A 20,662-nucleotide genomic window follows, 5' to 3' on the forward strand; every position below is an offset into this window, starting at 1 on the left:
CATATTAAAGAAAAAAAAATTGTGCCTTGTTCACAGAATACTTAATATATCATAAATTATTACAAAGCCATATGGAGTCCAGTCAGCCTTTTAGAAGGGTCTGCAAAGGGTAAATTAAGTGAGCGAAATACATGGCAAATGCCTCGATTGAACCACATCTCTTAATGTGTAGGATCAGTATTAGGATTGGCTGGGAAATGTTCCTATTTCATTGATGTTTTGACGGTACTATAAGACTATAAGCATCTTTGAGCCGCTTGAGGTGCTTCTGAATTTGAACAATATGTAGCTTGTCCCTGAATCAAATAACAAGCATTTTGTTAACGTGGACTACCTTGGGTGGTTAATATGAGAGGTTATTCTCCTCCCCGTGTAGGTTGTGCCCTTATTATTGTTTCACCATCAACAGTTAGCCTTGTTAGATTAGATTCCGCATTCATGTCACATCTTCTTTGACTAGAATTTTGTATTGTGGTGAAATTGATGAATTGCAGGTACTCCTATCACGGGAAAAAGAAACCTCTTGTTCTATTATGGAGACAACCTTGACACCGAATGCCATTCCTCTATTGCTGAATGGTTGCACTGAGATTCAACCACTACTTCAGATAATCGATGTTGGTTCCGTTACCTCATTGAAAACAACATCCTCGCACTTCCACATTACTCTATCTGATGGAACACATCAACATAAGACTTTGCTACCATCCGCATATGGCCCACAAGTTGTCTCTGGAGACATCCAAATTGGCTCAATAATTCTGCTTAAAAAAGCAGCTTGCACAGTGCTCCAAAACTCCTCGTAAGGCCCACCATTTGAAATCACCCTCTTTTACTTTTTCCTGCCTAAACGTTTTTTGCATCAAAAGAAGGAAAATGGAATCTTTATTAATTCATTTCTTACTTTTTTACATAAGGTCCATCCGAGTCGTTGAGCTTGAAGTTGTGAAGCGCTCAGCCGCGTTGATGAAGGACACATCGATGCTGCAACATGCACAGGCGGGTTCAGCCCAATTTAGCTCTTTGTCAGCTGAAGATACCTTGCCCTCTGTAGTTACTCCACCAACTACGGCAACAACTACAACAATTCCATTCACGGCGCTCAACCCTTACCGAAAATATTGGTCAATCCAAGGTAGGGCATCTGCGAAGACATCATTGAAGGCATACAACAATGTGTGAGGCTCAGGAAAAGTTTTTGGATTTGACCTTATCAACCGTGATAAGGAAGAGATCCACCTTTCTGCATTTGCTGAACTGGCCGAATCTCTTTACAATCTAATTCAGGTTGGGCAACTATACATTGTCTCAAATGGCACAATGAGAGAAGCAAATCCAAACTACAACCACCTCAAGAACAAATGGGAGATTTACTTGTTTGCTGCTTCCACTATCAATCCATGTCCTACAGATGATCCAACGTTTCCTTACCAGAGCTTTCACTTCAAGACTATTGCTGAAGTAAAAAGTGCAACTCCAAATACAAATGTGGATGTCATTGGTGTTGTTACCTCCACGTCACCTGCATCAACAATTCGACGAAAAGATGGAAGTGAAACATTAAGGAAAACACTCATACTAAAGGACAAGTCGGGTTTTAGCATTGATGTAACATTATGGGGAGACCACTGTGACTATATAGGACAGAATCTTTCTGAATTCTACTCTTTCGACAACCCACCAATTCTTGCAATCAAAGGAGGCCGCGTGTCTGAATTTAATGGCACCACAATAGGGACGATACCAACGAGCACTCTCACAATAAATCCACAAGTTGAAGAAACTCACCAATTACATGCATGGTTCCATGAAACCGGCTATAGCTCTTCTTCTCCATCTTTGAGTAGAAACTATGGTGTTGCTTCGAAACGTGCCCTGCCACAAAAGACGTTTCATGAAATTGCTGGCATGCAGCCCTCTGATAAAGCAATCTGGGTTTCAGTTCGAGCAACAATTACTGCTCTTCATATGGACGACTTCTACTTTCTAGCATGTCCACTAGATTTCAATGGAAAACAATGCATGAAGAAGGTTGTGGAGCATTCTAACAATCTTTGGCATTGTACAAAATGTAACAGTGACTTCCCAGAATGTGACTACCGTTACAAACTTAAAATTGAGCTACATGACCACACCGGGAATCTACAGAACGTCACAGTTTTCAATGATGCAGGGAACGAGCTCATGGGCATCACGGGAAAAGACCTGTTTCTAATTTCTAACGAACCAACTGATCTACAGGAAATTTGTGGCCGGATTTCAGGGCACCGCTTCAAGCTAACACTTTCCATTAAAACAGATTACTTCAATGGTGTTCAACGCTTGCAACCAATACTGATCAATTTAGAAGAAATTCAATATGCCTATGCATGCAAGGAAGCACTCACTGACATTCAAGCAATGTCCGCTTCAAAACAACCTATTGTTCGCCGCCTTTGAACTTTTTCTTAGGGCTTCATCTACCACGCCTATTTGTACATAAACAAACATTTCCACACAACTAATTGTCTCATCTTTGTAAATTACACACCCATGTTATTATGATGAAACCTGTAGTTTTCAGTGCAAATACTCTCTTCCAGTCATTCCAACATATGTATGTTTGCCATTTACATTTTACATAATATAGATATCAACATTTGTAAAGAGTCACTACATATGTTTCTCGTTCGTTGTCTACATGCTATACATTGATCCCTTGCTTGCTAAGCTATTCATTTTATCGCTCAAACATGTCAAACAAAAAAAATTTGAAGAAGAAGGGAACGAAATATTTTTAATCTTGTTTCTCTCCTCTCAATGATAGATGCTGAAATAACATATGATTTCATAGCATTCCTAATTGCATGTTTTCCCTTCTACCTAATCTACCTACCTTCACCGATGTTGAAATAAAAAAAAATTAAATCTATGTTCAAAATATAATGTTTTAATTTCACAATGGATGTGCACCCAATAAAATGAGATACCAAACATGCACTACTTGTTTATGAAAACTAACAACTATTACTTGTACTTGTTTAGATATGCCACCAAACAATCAAATTGCGGCCAAAAACAAGCGGCGGCGTATTCTTTATGCACAACAAAAGGATCGAATAAATGCACGACGTCAACTACTTTATGAACACCACAACAACCCTACTACTTCCTCTACATCCCTTCCCACCTCAAATGCTCTCCCACCTATACAAACCAACCCACCACATGTTCATCATATCCAATATAACCCTCCCCTTAACGAAGAACACCGTCGCTTTCGAGAAAGGATTGATGGACTTTCTACCTTGCATGTTTGCACAACATGCAAGGAAGCATACCCAGGAATGAAAACAAAGCTCTTCCACGGTAGACTCTCTTGTTTTCGTTGTGCATCATCTAAATCTACCAATCGTTTTTCTGAACTAAACAACATGGACCCTAGAGAACAACCCTGTGTCCTTCACCAATTAACACAAGTTGAAGAAATGCTCATCGCACGTGTCAACCCCATTCTACAAGTCACTCATTCCCATGGTGGTCAATACAAATATAGTGGCCATACAATTAGCTTCCCTTAAGATGTCACCAGTATTGCCAAATACTTACCCCAGATGCTCTCTGACTTAGAAATCCTCATTGTGAAAAGGCAAAATCCATCTGAAAAGGCTTACGAATTCTACGTTTGCAAATCACGTGTCCTTGCAGCCCTTGAATACAAAATAAAATATGACCCTTACTACCGTGATGTTCAATTGAATTCATCTGCAATTTCTACGCTGCCAGATCTCCCTACAGACATTTCTTCTCTTCTCCACAGTGTAACCACCTCCTCTTTTGAACCCCATCAAACCACTACTGATTCCACTTATAATCCTGATGTCATGCTACCTCCATTAGAAATCCAACCCTCTTCTTTCGTTCCAGTCCTCCCAAATTCATGTACTGAGCGTGACCACATTTGTAACTATTTGCACTCGACCCATTCAAGTTCAACAAGCTCTATCGATTGGCCTCCAATATCTTTAACTGCTATAAATGAATACAACACCATCGACCTCCTTGCCATGGCATTCCCCACACTCTTCCCTACAGGCATCGCAATGATCATGCAACCAAGACTTACAAAAGTTGAAATGCATGAATATGCTTTGCACTTGCTGCACTACCATGATAACCGCTTTGGCCAACACCCAAGATTCCGCTACTATCTTTATAACATTCTAATGCGCCACCGTAGCCAAGCAACAGCCAGTGTTTTCGTGAAGAAGTACATTGAGAAAAACTTGCCAACAACGATATCAGACCTATGCCAGTGTCTTCATGACTCTCCAGATTCAAGATTGCCAGAGCAAATAATGAGGTTCGGGTCAGCTCTACGAGGAACACAGTCTTTTTGGAACAAACGCCGATCTGAGCTGACTGACATGATCACGCAAATAGGAAGCCCAACATTCTTCTTCACTCTTAGTGCAGCTGATACTAAATGGCATGACTTGCACACGATCATGCCCACCAGTGTTCCTTCCACTTCAGTCAACCCCTTCCAATGGAAAATCCAAAACATAATTAAAAACCCACATCTAACAGCCCAATATATGCATTGCAGATTTACAATTTTCCTTGAAGAAATCCTTCAAAAAGGCCTCCATGCAACCGACTACTGGTGCAGGTATTATTTAATATCCATTTCCCTCTACATTAATTTTATACATTGCATATACATGTATTAACTAAATGTACCCTTCATGTTATATTCAGATACGAATGGCAACATAGAGGATCCACACACATTCATGGCTTCCTCTGGCTACAAAATGCACCAGACATGGACACACTTGATTGGGACAATGCATTAGAAGTTGCTAATGCACAAAAATATTTCGACCACTACGTAACTGCTTGGAATCCACGTCAGGCAGAACACCGAACTATTCTGCTTCACCAGTCAACAATTCATAACCCGTGTCTCCTTGACACAGCAACAATATTTGCGTCCAATCAGTTTGAAGACTACACAGAGCTCGTCAACTGCGTTCAACGTCATACAAAGTGTCATGAATCTTCTTGTCTTCGTAAGAAAGACAATGTGCTTAGCTGCCGATATGGAGTACCGTGGGAATTGAAGTCCACTTCTTCACTTTTCATTGATGGTAAGGGTCATAAAACCTACGTCCCTGCTCGCAATGATGAAAGATTGAATATTCACAATGCCGATCTACTCTCTCTTTGGAGAGCAAATGTTGATTGCCAACCAGTCCTTTCTCGCCATGCTGTATTGAAATATATTTCAAAGTATGCAACAAAAGTGGAGACAAGATCTGAGAGCTACCGTCAAATGCTATCGCGGCTATCACAAAGTGCCCTTCCAGAAGCACCTACTGGTGGTGTCATCCGAAAACTCCTTACAGAAACCATTGCAGATAGAGACATTGGTGCACAAGAAATATGCCATATGTTACAAAAGCTACCTCTCTCTCTTTGCAGCCGTACATTCCATTCTTTGAATGTCAACAGGGCAGTTTTCAAACGTGTTTCGCAAGATACTAAAAATCCTGGTTCGACACCAAACTTTATCGTTGCATATATGAACAGGCCTGCCTCACTAGAACCACTTCCCCTCCTTGAAGCTGCTCGCTCGTGGTCATATTCTGCCCAGCGGAGAAGAAACCATTGGAAACACATATTCCCCCCAATGATTGTACATGTCTTGCCCCATTACAATGTCATTCCTTCCTCTACTAATCCTTCTTATGCCACCTTCTGCTGGAGTGAATTACTCTTGTATTTCCCCTTCCGAACACTCCCTGATGATATCGGTTCAACTGATGCAGAAATTATTGCACACTGGGAACAAAAAAAGGGTGCATATACACCATGGCATGTCCATCGAGAACCCGAAAACCCACAAAGCCCACCTACTGAAGATCAACCTACCCCACACACCCCCCCTGATTCCATGCAGATGAATGAATGGCAAATCCTCTCTCAACTACACCCAGGTTACAATATTGCAATTGATGACCTCGACATGATTGGCTACCGCGACTTCAATGTCAACCACAATTGGTCACAAAATATTGTCCCTCCCCCCTTGCAAGAAACTGCCATCAATTTCATTGAATTCAACTGCTCAACCATTCAAAACCAACATCATTCATTTTCCAACCTTCCCCATGATCATACATTATCCCCTACCCAAAGCATAGCTTTCACCACTGTTTTTTCACACTTCAAAACCCCTTCGCCAAAATCCCCACGCAAAATCATCGTACAAGGAACAGCTGGCACAGGAAAATCCCATTTGATTAAATGTCTGCACCAAGCATTTGTGGAAAACTCGCCAGCCAACAAAAACCCTTTATTGTTACTTGCACCAACCGGCGTTGCAGCTTTCAACATAAATGCCCTCACAATTCACTCTGCCCTTCATATCCCTATCCAGACAATGCATCCTCTCGAAGGCCAGCCGCTCCTACACCTGCAAGAGCAACTCCGTCATGTAGAATACATCCTCATTGATGAAATGAGCTTTATTGGTCCAAAAATGCTTTCTCGCATTGACGATCGTCTAAGAGAGGCATTCCCTCTTCATCGGAATACACCATTTGGTAATCGCTCAATTATCCTTGTCGGAGATTTAGGCCAACTACCACCTGTAAAAGACATTCCTTTATACGTTGGGACATCGCGTGGCACTGCACTTTGGCGCAGCTTCGACATATTCATAACACTTTCAACCGTTTTCCGTCAACAAGGAGCTAGCCCGTCCCAGGTTGCTTTCCGGCAAATACTTGCAAATCTTAGGAATGGAATATCTACACTTGAAGATTGGCAACACCTAATGTCAAGAACAAGTTCATCTCTTACACATGAAGAGAAATGCACATTCGACGAGTCCATGCACCTATTCGCAACAAACAACGCAGTTGTCTTGCATAATAAGAAAATGCTCAAAAAATTGAACATCCCAGTAGCACTTTGCTCTGCGGAACAACAAAGGCAGAAAACTCCTACTACAACAGAAGATGAGCACCTACCTGCAAAGGTGCTCTTATGCAGTGAACAAAAAGTTATGCTCACTAGCAACTTATGGGTACATGCAGGCCTTGTCAATGGCGCGCTTGGGAAGGTCATCTCAATATTTTATTCAATTGACTCAAAGCCCCCAACATTACCATTCTTTGCGGTTGTTGACTTTCGACAATACAGAGGAACACCGTGGGACATTTCACACCCAACATATGTACCCATTCCTCCCATCACAAGGGGTGCACGTCGTCAGATACCACTTCAAATGGCATGGGCTTTAACGATACACAAGTCACAAGGAATGACATTAGACAAAGCAACAGTGGACATCGGCACCAGAGAACGCCAAGGGCTAACATTCACTGCAATTTCAAGAGTGCGGTCACTAGCAGACATACACATCAATCCAGCATTCCCATTCTCCCGCATTGCACAAATGCACAAGAATCCATATCTTAAGCGTAGACAGCAAGAGGAATCATTCCTTGCATCAAAATCTATTCAGGATAATACACTTTAGCCAATCGTACAACCTGTCTTCCAGAATTACCCACATGGTAAACACCACTCACTACATAACGAAGTTTCACATAGATTTGCTTGCTATTACATTTAGTTTCATATGGTTTTATACTCGTTTGGAATCGTTTAATTTATTTTGAATATTCAAACAAAATCACCAAACATATTCATTGTCACTTACAATGTTTCCTTTTTGGATGGCAACAGGTATGAATACATGCTACCTACGAAGGTTGTATGAGTGTTGCGAAGAAATCAGCAACAAGAACTTAAGTTACAAGATATGCAGACGAGGATCCTGCCACAACAATTAATGCCACTTTACCGTTTGCGCCCAGCCATTAAGTTGTTAAAGAAAATAAGGAAAATACTTAAGATAACAATTCACATCCACGAAAGGGATGCACACGGGCAACTACGCCATCAATTGCAGGAACAGCTCGCACAATATGGCACCACAATAAACACTAACTGGTGTTGCCGATGCCATGGCCCATCATGCATATATGATTAGCTGCTCATTCTCAATTACATCTCTACATAATAGAATGCTTTTCTTGTACATATGTTTAGAAGCCAACGAATATTTTCATTGTATATATGTTTAGTTATATCTTACCAAACACATCTCCATGTCTAGAGTGACTTGTCCCTGTCGACTTTAGGGTCTTCAGATTATTATGGATGTTGAGCATTTTAGCTCTGGACCAAACTCCGTTGTTTTGTTCTCGTTTTGTTAAGATCTATTTATGCAATTCATGGAATTACAGTGTTTAAATTTCTCTTCATAATTTACAGTGGTTATATTCTCCACAGAGTTTTGTATGGCTGTGAATGTAATCAGTAAATAGGTTGGGCGTTTTCCTTTTCCTTGTAGTATACATATATGCATTTTGGTATTTTAAATCACAAAGGAATCTTGTCTGTGCAACGAATATGCATACAGTTTTTAGACTAGATCAAGAGCCTACTACAGACCAATACCCTACTTTTACGTTCTACCATTTTAGTTTACACACACATTAATCAAATCAGCTGAAGTATTCCCTCTGGCATTGGACAATTGTGGACTCTCAACAAGTTTCTGACCAGTCACAACAATATATCAGGGACTATCCTAGTGGAACTTACTAACTTATCCTCACTGTCGTGGCTTTCTCTTTATCACAATATGTTGCATGGGGAGCTTCCAAGAACGATAATATCATGGAAAGGTCTTTCTCAGCTTAACCTTGCCAACAACAAAATCACATGATCAATTACTGCGTCACTTGGGCTGTTGCCTATTCTTAACAGCCTTAACCTCTCAAACAATTTGCTTTCAGGGGAAATACCCCTTCAAATAGATAACCTCAAGTTGAGCTTTCTTAATGTGTCTGGCAACCACTTGTCTGGCTCTGTCCCTATTGGTTACAATAATCTGGCATATAGACATAGGGTATTGATTTCGGTTATTGTTGTGGCCATAGTAGTCTGCTTGATTGCTATAGGTTTCCTCCATAAGAGACACAAGATTTTCGTGCAGGTTAACACAAGTACAGAGTCTTGGACACTCACATCCTTTCACATGGTTGACTTTGAAGTGTCAGATATTCTGAATGGATTGACAGAGTATCATGTTATTGGAAGTGCACATGCTGGCAAAGTCTACAAGGTGGCACTGGAAAATGGTAATATTGTTGCTGTGAAAAGGATCTGGAATAACGAGAACCCACGATCTGTCCAAGAAAAGAGATTTCAAATAGAGATAGAGCTTCTAGGAAAGATTAGGCATACCAACGTTGTAAAGCTACTTTGCTGCATCTCTGGTTCGGATTCTAAGTTGTCAGGCAAGAAATTGATTGTGGTGGACAGGTAAAAAAGAATAAACAGAGGGTTTTTATTTCCCTTTTTGAGGCTAGACCTTCAAGGTAGAGATGTTCAGTGCTGGGCTTCTCATGTCCATTTATACTTACTGCTCCTCTGTTCTAAAGAGATGATCAACTATTTGGTGAGTGATACTTCGGGCATCTGTAACTTTGTAATGTCTATCAAACTGCTTGAGGCGAACCTGGGACCTCTCTATGGTAGATCTCTGCACTATTGATGTGGACTAAGAGGAGAATATATGCAGGAAAACCCCATCGTTTGCTTGACTGGCTGTAACTGTCAAAATGTGATATGATGGGTATCTACAATTTGTACAGTAAATAATGTTCTCAACGTGCATGCATGTAGGCCTAATCTGGAAAATGTCAGAGATCTATTACGTTCCAGCCATTTAAATAAATAGAAAGGATCTTTTATAGATTGAAGGATCAGTTCTCTGGTTTGAGTTTGACATGTTTTGGCCTTCGTGTCTGTGAAATGCATCTGGTGCTTTTACGTTCAGTGGGGGATGAAAGGATATGTGTAGCATTGTAAATAGGTAGATCATATAGCAAATTATGTACAAAATAATCAATTTTCTTGCTGAATTTAACATGCTTTTAGCCATTTTGTTTCTGAAACCAGAATGATTATTGCATTAAGGGCACTGTTTTTGTTACTGGTAAGCTCAGTATTGTTATCCCAGCATGGGATTAACAATACTGAGCTGAATTGACCAATTGTTTCTCTTGGTTTTCAGAACAAAAATATGCCAATCAATCTTATCACCTTTCACCCACTACTATTTGTCAACTCATTCATTTGATCCCCAAAAAAAAACATTTTCCTATGTGAAGGAGAGAAAAAGACACCCCTGTACTATGCGGCAATCCAGACCCAAAATGTTTTGGCAAGTTTGCAAATCCACATAACATGCCTAACCATTATGCATCTCCCAGCAAACTACACAACGTGCATTTGTAAGGTCAGTGCTACATAGTCTATCTTTTGCTGCTGAACCCATACGAAGATTGAACCGCCTAAACATTCTAATCTCAAAATACTTGGATGGCTAGATACCTTGAGGCTTCAGGCCTCCTCAACCACCTTGTTTCGGTATCCTGAATGTTCCATTCTTGTCAAGGTGATCTGCATATTCTCTATCCAATAATGAAGGGAAATATTTACTGCCAAGAACACAGTTTTGCTATGCAGATAGACTCTAGATTCACTAAAAAGTTTAGGTAGAAGAAGTGAGGTGACGAGATGGGATTTGTACTCAGTTCAAATCTAATTTCATTAAAAAATTTAGGGACAGTAAATAGGGTGATGGGACTTATATTAATTTACAAATTGAGGTTTCTCAATGGCCATGCCTTAGAGTAAACTTGTAACCCATGTATGGAACTGAGCTGTGTTTACATTGCCTGCAGTATACCCCAGAACAAGGGTTTGCATACTTAATAGAACTGTTCTCTGTTGTATGAACAGAAAGTATTCAAGTACGTGGTCCACTGCTCTTTGTTTTGGGTTTTATGAATCAACCAAAAACTTTTTTATAAAGAAAAATGTTTCTCACTTTAGATAGGTCGATGTTTACAACAACCTATTGAAAAAGTAGTAAGGGCATTTATCCAAATGCAGTAAGAATGAATGGAATATAAATTCATTCATTACAGCCACCATAATAAAGAAATAATCTAAACCTTGGTGTCCAAAATCACAATCCTAAAATAATCTGATAGCCAGCAAAGCCATACTTCATAACATAGTATGGCCAAGGTCTACTAAATTTAAGGCATCAACAACACGGTGCATTTTCTATTCTCTGAATGGTTAAGCAGGTAGTTGAGATGAGTTGTTTTTCCATTGAATGCAGTATACCCCAGAACAGGGGTTCACGTACTTGATAGAACAGTTCTCTGTGGTATGAACAAAAAATAATCGAGTACATGGTCCACTGCTCTGTGTTTTTCGTTGGTTAAATGCTCTGTGTTTTGCAATAAGAGAGAGCAGGTTGGGCTCTAGAGCCCAAATGGCAAGATTCCTTCTACATTAAACAACAAAAACATGTCAGCATTTTAGCCTTTCGTCACATTCACATACTTGAGTTTTATATCATTTGGATGTTCAGCTTTGGAAGATGCTCCAGACACTCACAATGGGTTGCACACTGCTATTAATCTGTATTCTAATACTCTCAATTGCTTAGAAATTTGCAGATATGGACAAAAATCCAATTCCAATATCAATTTACCATGTCCAATAATGTCAAGATTACAAATGATAAGAAGCCATATTTTGGTTTTTTTATCCAAGTTGAAAGATATTGTATGAAATCATGACACACATGGTTCTTTTTGTCTTCGGCTCGTCCACATAGTTAACCAGGTATCCCATGGAGTTGCAAATTTGTATTTTCCAGATTCATTTGTCCTTTGCAAATTTCTCTTATCCATCGCTATTTACAATTTTCTAAAAAAACCTCTTGGGAGTTGAAAGTAAGGGCTTCTGTATTTCCAAATATTGAAGTTTTCAATTTCAAATTGTTAATGGTTTCCTTCTATATAAAATTATAATGATAGTGATCTCTGAACATCCTTCTTGATCAAGTCATGTTAAGGTTACCTTTATGATATTTATTAAGTTCAGTTTGATAGATCCTTGTAATGTGTTCGGAACTCTATCCTTGGGAATGGAACATGAACTCTGTAAGGGCCATTTCAACTTTAGTGGGTTACTCTCAAATTTCTGTATCTTATTTGCTCTTCAACTAAAAATATGATTCCAATATATGAAGTTGAAGCTCCTGGATTTAAATTTTCAAAATATGTTTCCAACTTCCAAGAAATGAAATTGAAGCTCCTAGAATACAATTTTCTTTGGAGCACATAATTTTTTTCCAACATGTTGTATTTGCCTTTTTGCATAAGAAAATGGAAGGAAATATATGCGTGTATTTTTAAGTCAAAATTAAAATAACCATAAACAACACCATGAAACTTCTTGTAAATTACAAATACAACTGTTCAATAGATAACATATCTCAGTAGAAAAAACCAATTGTAGAGGGATATTGTTTCCACCCAGATGTAGAAATCCCAAAGACTCACCCCAAGTTCAAGGCGAAGATGTGATAAGGGAAAACTCTCCCCAAAAAAACAACAATGTGAAACCAATTGTCTCTGTAATCACGCACACATGTAGTAATAGGTCACATTTTTGGAGTTGATTAGGTTTATCTTTTATGTTTTTGGTTATGTTTTTTTGTTGGGATTTTGGAATCAACTGAGTGGACTTTTTGTCCCTTATTTCGCTCTCTTTTAATAGACTTCTATGGACCCTTTCTGAGGCTACATGCACAGGTCCTAGAGGTCATATTTACCCTACTTCCTTGCAAGGGTTTGGACTTCAAAGAATACAATCTAAGGTCCGAATTCATCCTTCTACACAAAGATATCCATTTGCACAAGACTATTTTTTGGTTCATCTATAGACGAGGCAAAGTTTCCTTGCAAATTGTTGAGGTTGATATGAGGCTATCGTGGGTTTATATAAGGCTAAATGAGTAATAAATATGTTAATTTTAAAATCAATTACTTATTAAAAAAAATATCTTATATACAAGTTGGTTATACTAGCAATTGCATTACTTATTTTAAGAAGATTTCCCAAAATACTTTGAAAAATAGAATACATGAATTTAAAATGAGTTTCAAAATTTTAATAATATTAATTTCCATAATTAATTAAATTATTTTTATTAAATGAATTTTATTAAAAATAATAATACTAATGTTTAGTAAAAGCATCTTACAATTAGTTAATGTTTTAGTTGTAGTGTCAACCAGCAATGTAAGTGATTTGTTTTAATATTTGCAAATCACAAATTTCTCCGCTTTTCATTTACCATGTACAACGCTGTAATTTACTTTTTAATTAAAAAAAAAGCGTGTTGCCAATAATCTATTGAGCTTTAAGTATGAACGCGTTCTAGACTTAATATATTGATATGAATGGTTTGGTTTTGGTTTTGTTCTTTTAATATCAAATGCGCTGGGACGGGATGGTCATCGTGGTTATTGCCTTCGTTACTAGTGAGCTATATATATGCTTCACTATCTATAGAGGTTTCTTCCTTTTAATAATCATATCGACCTCTCTTTATACTTTTAAGACAATTGCTAATACTAAAACTATAAGCCAAACAAGAAAATCAGACCAAAACTATACGCCAAACAATAACGCACAGAAAATCAGACCAAAACTGTGAGCCACTTCGTTAGTGCAAAGTGATTGACGTGCCACATCATTAATAATAATTGAGGGGATCATAATAATAATAAATATTCTTCCTTCTGGCGGAGGCAATTCGATGGGCTTGGACTTTGATATAAAGGCGCAAATTTCTACTCTGGGAGTGAGCAACAAAAGTTGAGGACGGACAGCGAAAAGGAACTGCCAGCAGTCAACAGAAGATCCTACACTTTAAGCACCTCTTGCAACTGATTCTCTTTTAAGGTTGATTTCGCTTCTTATTTTTGGTGCCGATAACTACATTTTAATTTGAAAAGTTTAATGGCAGTCGTTCTCGAGTGCAATCGCAGGTGTCACGTTTTCTTTGGAAATCAAGGGGTAACTTACCTTAACTTTTAAGGGTATGTTGACATTAAGTTTTGTTTGGAACTCAGTTATAGTTGTATTTGCAGTGGGCGTCCTGTAATTTGGACCGATGGGGTCGTTGCTCGGAGACTGGCCTTCCTATAATCCACACAATTTCAGTCAGTTGAGACCATCGAATCCCTCACATCCTTCGGTGAGCTTTTGATTCCCCACCTTAAAAACTGCTGCATTTTCATCTAATTTCTACTATTCCTTTCTTCAAGATGCAGTATCTTTATGTTGGGTAAACTTCCATTGTTAGTCAGTCGTCCCGATTGTTTATGATTGAAACAACTTTATCTGCCGTGAGTCCGAGCTCCCCAGGGGGGACTGCAACCCAGTTTCTGCTTCTCTCGTACCCTATTTATCGCTTCAGGTCGCATTTTAATGGAAACACCGGAGACTAATAGCCTGAGGTCTTATTAGTGTATCATTGGCAAGCGGGAAGAAACTTGCAAATTTTTGCACAGAGAAATTAGAGGTGTTCGAGAGGGCTGGGAGAGGTCCTGATCCTAACAAAATAATATGTTTTAAAATAACCGATGGATTATTAATCTTACTTAATACGTTTAAATAACCACAGTATAGATTCGTCTCATCTTCGGATCATAGAAGAAGTTAAAATTTAATGTTTATTAAATATCATTGGAAGTTGCAGAACATTGGTTTGTACCTCAAGATTCTTTTGATCCATATTGGTTAAGAATAGATCCAGGTTATGATGAATCTGTGGGTGTTCGATGATAGAAAAAGTTAAAATTTAATGTTTATTAAATATCATTGGAAGATGCAAAACATTGGTTTGTACCTCAAGATTGTTTTGATCCATATGGGTTAATAATAGATCCAGGTTATGATGAATCTGTGGGTGTTCGATCATAGAAAAAGTTAAAATTTAATGTTTATTATATATCATTGGAAGGTGCAAAACATCGGTTTGTACCTCAAGATTGTTTTGATCCATGTGGGTTAAGAATAGATCCAGGTTATGATGAATCTGTGGGTGTTCAATAGATCCAAATTATGATGAATCTATGCCAGTTAGGTTTCTAGCAAATCCAAATTATGATGATTCTATGCCAGTTAGGTTTCCAGCAAATCCAAGTTATGATGAATCTATTATGCCAGTTAGGTTTCCAGCAACAATTTGCTTACTCCCACCCCCTAAAGCATTTGATTGTCATGAGCTACGAAATTTCTAAGTCCTCACTTTATATCTGCTTTAGGCATCATTTGATTTTCTTGAGCTAGAAAATTTCTGAGTCCTCACTTTATATCTACTTTTGGAATCAGTGATCTCTTCTTTTAACCTCAAGCTTTGAAGTACGTTTGTTAGTCATTTAATAGAGTGGAGGCTGAAGCCTTTGGTCTAATGATGATATTGATAGTTGTGCAATGTGAGAGAGACACACATACAATTTATTGAAAACCGTAATGTAGGGAACCAAGGTTTTAATGCTTGTGATCATGCTCTGTGTTTTTTGAAAGTTAAATGGGCTGAGAAATAGATCTTTTATACTACCTCTCCTCTTTCTAATGCAAGCCGAGGTCCATCGAGCTATCCCATGAAAGTTTCTAAAAAATGCTTTCAGATTTGGTTAGAAAACTATACAACGGAATTGCCTTTACTGAACTTGCTGTTTACCAAACAACAATGCGGAAAGGGTCAATTGAGAGTGACCTGTGAAGGGAACGGGAACCAGATTGAACTTTTCCAGAGAAACCATACACAGCGAAACTTTGAAAGCAAGTTGTTCTTTAGGTGTGAATCTGTGATGGTGCCCTTAAGGAGATAGGATGCAAACCCTACAAAAAAGAGGCAGGATAACTGTGTCACAACTAGGAGGCCGGAGACTTGAGGAGAAACCCTAATTATCAAAACTTAGAGAGGATGACCAACCATCACCAGAAGTTACTAGATGGGTTTGGAAGACTAACCGTGTTTGATTTGAATTCGCCAGCTGGTTTTGGAAAGCGACGAAAACTACAATAGGGAAGGGCTGGCAAATTAGGTAGATTAAAACGACTTGTCTTGTTTTGGTGCACGTCAAGTTATAGGAAATGATTTTAATTGAATGATTCGATGTGTCACATAACAAAATCAACAAAATAGAGTCGGTATAAACAAAATTAATTAAATGGAATCGACATAAAGTAAAGCTATAGGTAACTGACTTTAATCGAATGATAAGGTATGTCACATGAATTAAATAGAGTCGGTATAAACAAAAATGAACTAAATAGAGTCTGTATAAAGTAAAGAGAAGCGTTGTACGTAAACTAGGTTCCTTTATTTGATCTATTTGAGCAAATGTTAAATGAAAATGAACCAAAAAAATAACAACTTAGTATTGTTTTTGATAAAAAATCATTGAGTAAACACAAAGGGTTAGGAATTTTTTTCATATTTATACTTATAATTTGTAGAATTTATTTGAAATTTGTTATGATGAGTAATTTGAATTTTTTTATTTATTAAGGTACATAATTTCTCTTCTAAATAAGTAGCGGAGTAAAAATAGAGATAAAGAACCAGTGACACACAATTTTAAAAATTGGAACCGGTCAAAATGGGACTGGTTAAATCTCAATGAATCAGTCTTTAAAAAAATACATGAAATAATTAGTTTTTAATGAAAAAAAAACTATTTTTAAGATTTAAAACCATGATTCAAAACCAATAGAGATAAAATATGCAAAGTTTGCTCATCTATATACCAGGTAAAGGTGAATATATCAAATTGGCACCGAGTGTAATGCATATCAGCAACATAATACATAATCAATGAGGCTCTAAATGACCTCTAGAGTCCAAAAACAATGTTATAGGCTATGGGGTCATTGACCTACTGCAAGTCTACATATAAGTGATTAGCATGATCACTCCTCATCATGATCAAAGTCATCACCACTACTAGACAAGGGATCGTCAACATGAGCTACATAAATAATATGGCTGAGTGTTTGAGGACTCCTAAAACTTCTTTACAACCTTAGCAGTAGTGGTAGTAGTAGCAGTAGAAATAGACATAAAAACTACAAATCACTGATCAACATGATCACTCATGAAACTCATCATTGATTCAACGCTACTAAAAATGGGATCATCAACAAGAGATACATAAACATCATCTCGCTCAAAGTCTTCAGATTTGGATTGCTCAACCTTATAATACGATAGAAATTGAAAAAGTTTAACATCCCTAACTAGTGATTTTGGTTTGAGTGGATGGTTCATCTCCTCAACCTTATAATGTGGTAGAAAAAGCTTAGCATGCATAACCAAAAATTCCCTTTGAGTGAAGGGTACATTCTTGTTAAGGCCATGGTAGAGGAGTTCAACAATCAATACCACCAACATCAACGAAGTTCAAAAATCAATGCCACCAACATCAAGGTTCTTAAAGGGCTTCATGCTCTTCATTAAACACCAATATCATACCCTCATGCATGATAGAATCAAATGGAAACATTGCAAACCCCCAAACCATGAAATCCTGAAAACCATTAAGTTTGTTGAATTTTGAGTGAACTTTAAAATTCTAGTTTCTCCATATGAAATCCAATGAGGTCGAAACCACTCTCAAGCATCCCGAGTCATTTCATGATAATGTTAAAAATTTAAGTAAAATGATGAAAATGAAAAATAAAGGAAATGTCACTTTTACTTTAAGAATTTAACATTACCATTGATTGCTAGTGTTGCTAGGGTTGATATGTGTGAGACAAATGAGAAGGGATGCATGCTTTTCTTAGAGGGGTTGTTTTTGGAGGGAAACAACCCCAAATTTCCCTCAAAACAACATCAAAACTCACAAAACTCCATTCTGTGGGGTCTGTCGCTAGCCTGGCAATAAACCGACCGTTTTATGAAGGAACCAATTGGATTATGGGAAAACCGACCAATTCCTTTATAAACCAGTTGGTTTATGGCTGGTTAGACCAAAAAATTGGTGGGCCGCTCAGAAAACTGGGTTTTTCAACCAGTTTGATGGCCAAGGCTAATGAACAGGCTGGTTTGACCGATTTCTAGTTTAGACCGACCAGTTTTGAAAACTATGGTCACACATAATAACACAATATTTTCTAGGGAACCTAATTGGTAAAACCCTCTGCTTTGCTGTAGAATTTTATTAATAGAAAATTGAGCAATTTATCTCTTTACAAGGCAACACCGTTCGTTTGGAGAACAAACTTGTTCTCACTGCTAACACTTAGCATGAAATTCCCTGCAAACATACTTGATCTAGCTCCTCTTTCCTTGCACTATTTCTCGTTATTTCCTAGTGTTGAAATCCCTTATTTCTTGGCGCAGGACATGCTCCTATTATGTAAAAATTTTACTCCTAAATCCTAGCACACATTAGAAAGGAAATTCTCTGTTCTAATTTCCGTACCAGCTCCTCCTTGATACACTCTTCCTACGACAAGCTGTCGCACAAACTTGGTGCAACCTCTCACAAACTCCTGAACTATTGTCTTGTTTCACAACCTTGTGCACACAAAATAAATTGATTGAATTATGTGCCTTCATCCTCCTTTTATGCTATTTGATTATGCTATATCTGGCAAATACAAATTTAGAACACAAGTTGAGTTCGACTTGTTATCTAAGTCAACTCTTAGTTCAACACGCCCTTGCTTAACTTGTTCCCTTCTAATTTTGAACTCGCACTTGGATAGCCACATAACTGAGCCTCCAACTAGCGCATGGACAAACTAACTCGTCCTTTTCCATGAACTCGTACTTGACAAAAGAAGAACACATTGAAGTCTTTCTTGACTAAGGCACAAGTCAAGAAGAAGACCTTCTTTGCTACACTTTTCAACACAATTCTGTTTTAGAGCAAACAAAGGTTTCTCAATCTCCATTTGTGCATGTGATGTCAAAAAGAATCAAGCAAACAAAACGAGTCTAGATTGAAATAAATGTTGTTAAATAGGAAGTGATATTTTATGTTTTTAGTAAGGCGATTTATCTCCTGCTCACACATTGTACTAAAGCCTTGTCAATATTGGGAAGGATGAAGAGTTTGTTGAAGTGGGAAAGGAATAGATCTAAGCCATTGAGAGATAATCCCTTCAATCCAAAAGCAAAGAGAGAAAACCAAAGATAATAAAGAGAGATACTAGTAGTAGGAGAGCTTTCCATAAGTTCATCAACGCTGGAGAGAGAGAATTGGAGTAAATCTAGGAGTGCTTTGATAATGTATAGGATCCAAGTACTTAATCTAGAAGCACATAGTTATGGAAATTTTTTGCCCAAATGCAAGAAGAGATGCATTGTGCAACTAATATATAGGCTCGTAAGACTTAAAGTGGGGTAATTAGACATTGGAAAAAATATTAGGACATACTTAATTTGTTTTGACCATCAAGTGTTGGAAGCAAACCATTTGTAGAAATTGAAAAGAGGGTCCACTATACCAAAGGTACCTACAACAAATGTGTTAAAGGGTGTCATTTAGTTGGGGAAAAATGCAAACAAGGTGTGCCCAAACTAATATAACTTAAGGAAATAGTGATTAAGTAACCTTATATATAAGCATGCCCCATGAGTTTGGGGACTGCTCGTGTACCCAAAACAACTTTTCTTACAAGGGTGCTATTTGGTGCTTGAAGCCCAAAATTGATTTTGATTAGAGAAAGGCTCAAAGAGGGTGGATAAGTGATTTTCCATGATTAATCAAGCGACCAATGGCTAAAGAGTTGAAGGTTTAGGCAAGGGAATCCTTTAATGGAGCTAAAATCAAATTAGGAGCCATAATCATCTACTCAAAACATGAAAAGGACACACAAAATAAGGCACTTCAATACATGTGATTTCACCTTTTAGGTGGAGTCCTTTGTGTCGTCCTATGACAGGTCTTGTACATGGTTATTGCATAGATGCAAAATTCCATGTCACATAATTATATAGGTAAGTTTATGGTCAATATGAAATGCAAAATCCATACACTATAGTTTTAGGTGGGAGATGCCTTGTGCACTTCCTTCTAATGTATTTGATGTGATAAACTCGAAGGTTATTTTAGGTTAGTGATGCTTCATGAACGCTATATTTCTTAGAAGGTGCATGGCACACTTTTCTCCAAGTCTTACTTTAAAATAACCCCTTATTTGCTATATATTCACCTTTTTATCTTTTCCTTGTGTGAAGTTTGAACACACCTACCTGGTTTATGGGTTTTAATTAAATCCTAAAACCTTAGGTTGAATATTTAATTATTAGCATATTAACACTCCAATGTTATAATTCTTCATTGAGGCTAATTCCCTAAGTTATGTTGGAACTTTTCCTTTGGCACACATGTTGAGGTAGCTCACTTAAGCAACCTATCCTAGTCTCGATTTAGCCTGATTCACACGTTCTAGGGCACTCATGTTGTATCCTCATCTACTTGCTTGTATATTGAGGAGGTTGTTTGACTCTTGAGTTGATTAGGGGTTAGCCATGCTCGCACCCTAAGGTTTATCCACCCATCCACCTTATCCCCTCACCATTTACACATGTATACATGCCTCCCCAAGCCACTAATTGGTGCATTCCATTATATGGATACTCGTGCATTTTTCATGACCTTGTTCACACCTTGCACATAACTTGAAGTGACTTGTC

General features: G+C 37.9%; 2 protein-coding genes across 5 annotated transcripts in view; both read left to right on the forward strand.

The window, feature by feature from the left end:
* Positions 1-4,807: 4,807 nt before the first annotated feature.
* LOC149179944 (uncharacterized) lies at positions 4,808-9,391 on the forward strand. Its single transcript, XM_089413702.1, has 2 exons — positions 4,808-6,590; positions 8,859-9,391. Exons 1-2 carry the CDS (start codon positions 4,808-4,810, stop codon positions 9,389-9,391), a joined length of 2,316 nt encoding a protein of 771 aa, XP_089269828.1.
* Positions 9,392-13,748: 4,357 nt separating this feature from the next.
* Positions 13,749-20,662, forward strand: part of LOC149179945 (DET1 complexing ubiquitin ligase) — a 104,341-nt gene continuing 97,427 nt past the window's right edge. The window contains exons 1-2 of one of the 4 annotated variants that reach the window (XR_016256889.1): positions 13,749-13,902; positions 14,091-14,197. Coding sequence is in view for 3 of the 4 variants with exons in the window: in XM_089415856.1 (XP_089271982.1) it covers positions 14,114-14,197 (84 nt within the window). In the remaining variant the exon portion in view is untranslated. Of the gene's footprint in view, positions 13,903-13,996; positions 14,017-14,073; positions 14,198-20,662 lie in introns of those variants that run through there. The other 3 variants (XM_089415856.1, XM_089415857.1, XM_089415859.1) reach the window with 3 other exon arrangements.

Source organism: Pinus tabuliformis, chromosome 3_2 (genome assembly GCF_031772625.1).
Source record: "Pinus tabuliformis cultivar Carrire ecotype Pingquan chromosome 3_2, CPIR1, whole genome shotgun sequence".
Classification (NCBI taxonomy): domain Eukaryota; kingdom Viridiplantae; phylum Streptophyta; class Pinopsida; order Pinales; family Pinaceae; genus Pinus; species Pinus tabuliformis.

Coding starts and splice junctions, on each gene's coding strand:
- LOC149179944 (XM_089413702.1), top strand. CDS start 4,808: ATGGACACACTTGATTGGGACAATGCATTAGAAGTTGCTAATGCACAA. Junction 6,591..8,858: donor TCATCGGAATACACCATTTG/GTAATCGCTCAA, acceptor ATTTGCTTTCAG/GGGAAATACCCCTTCAAATA.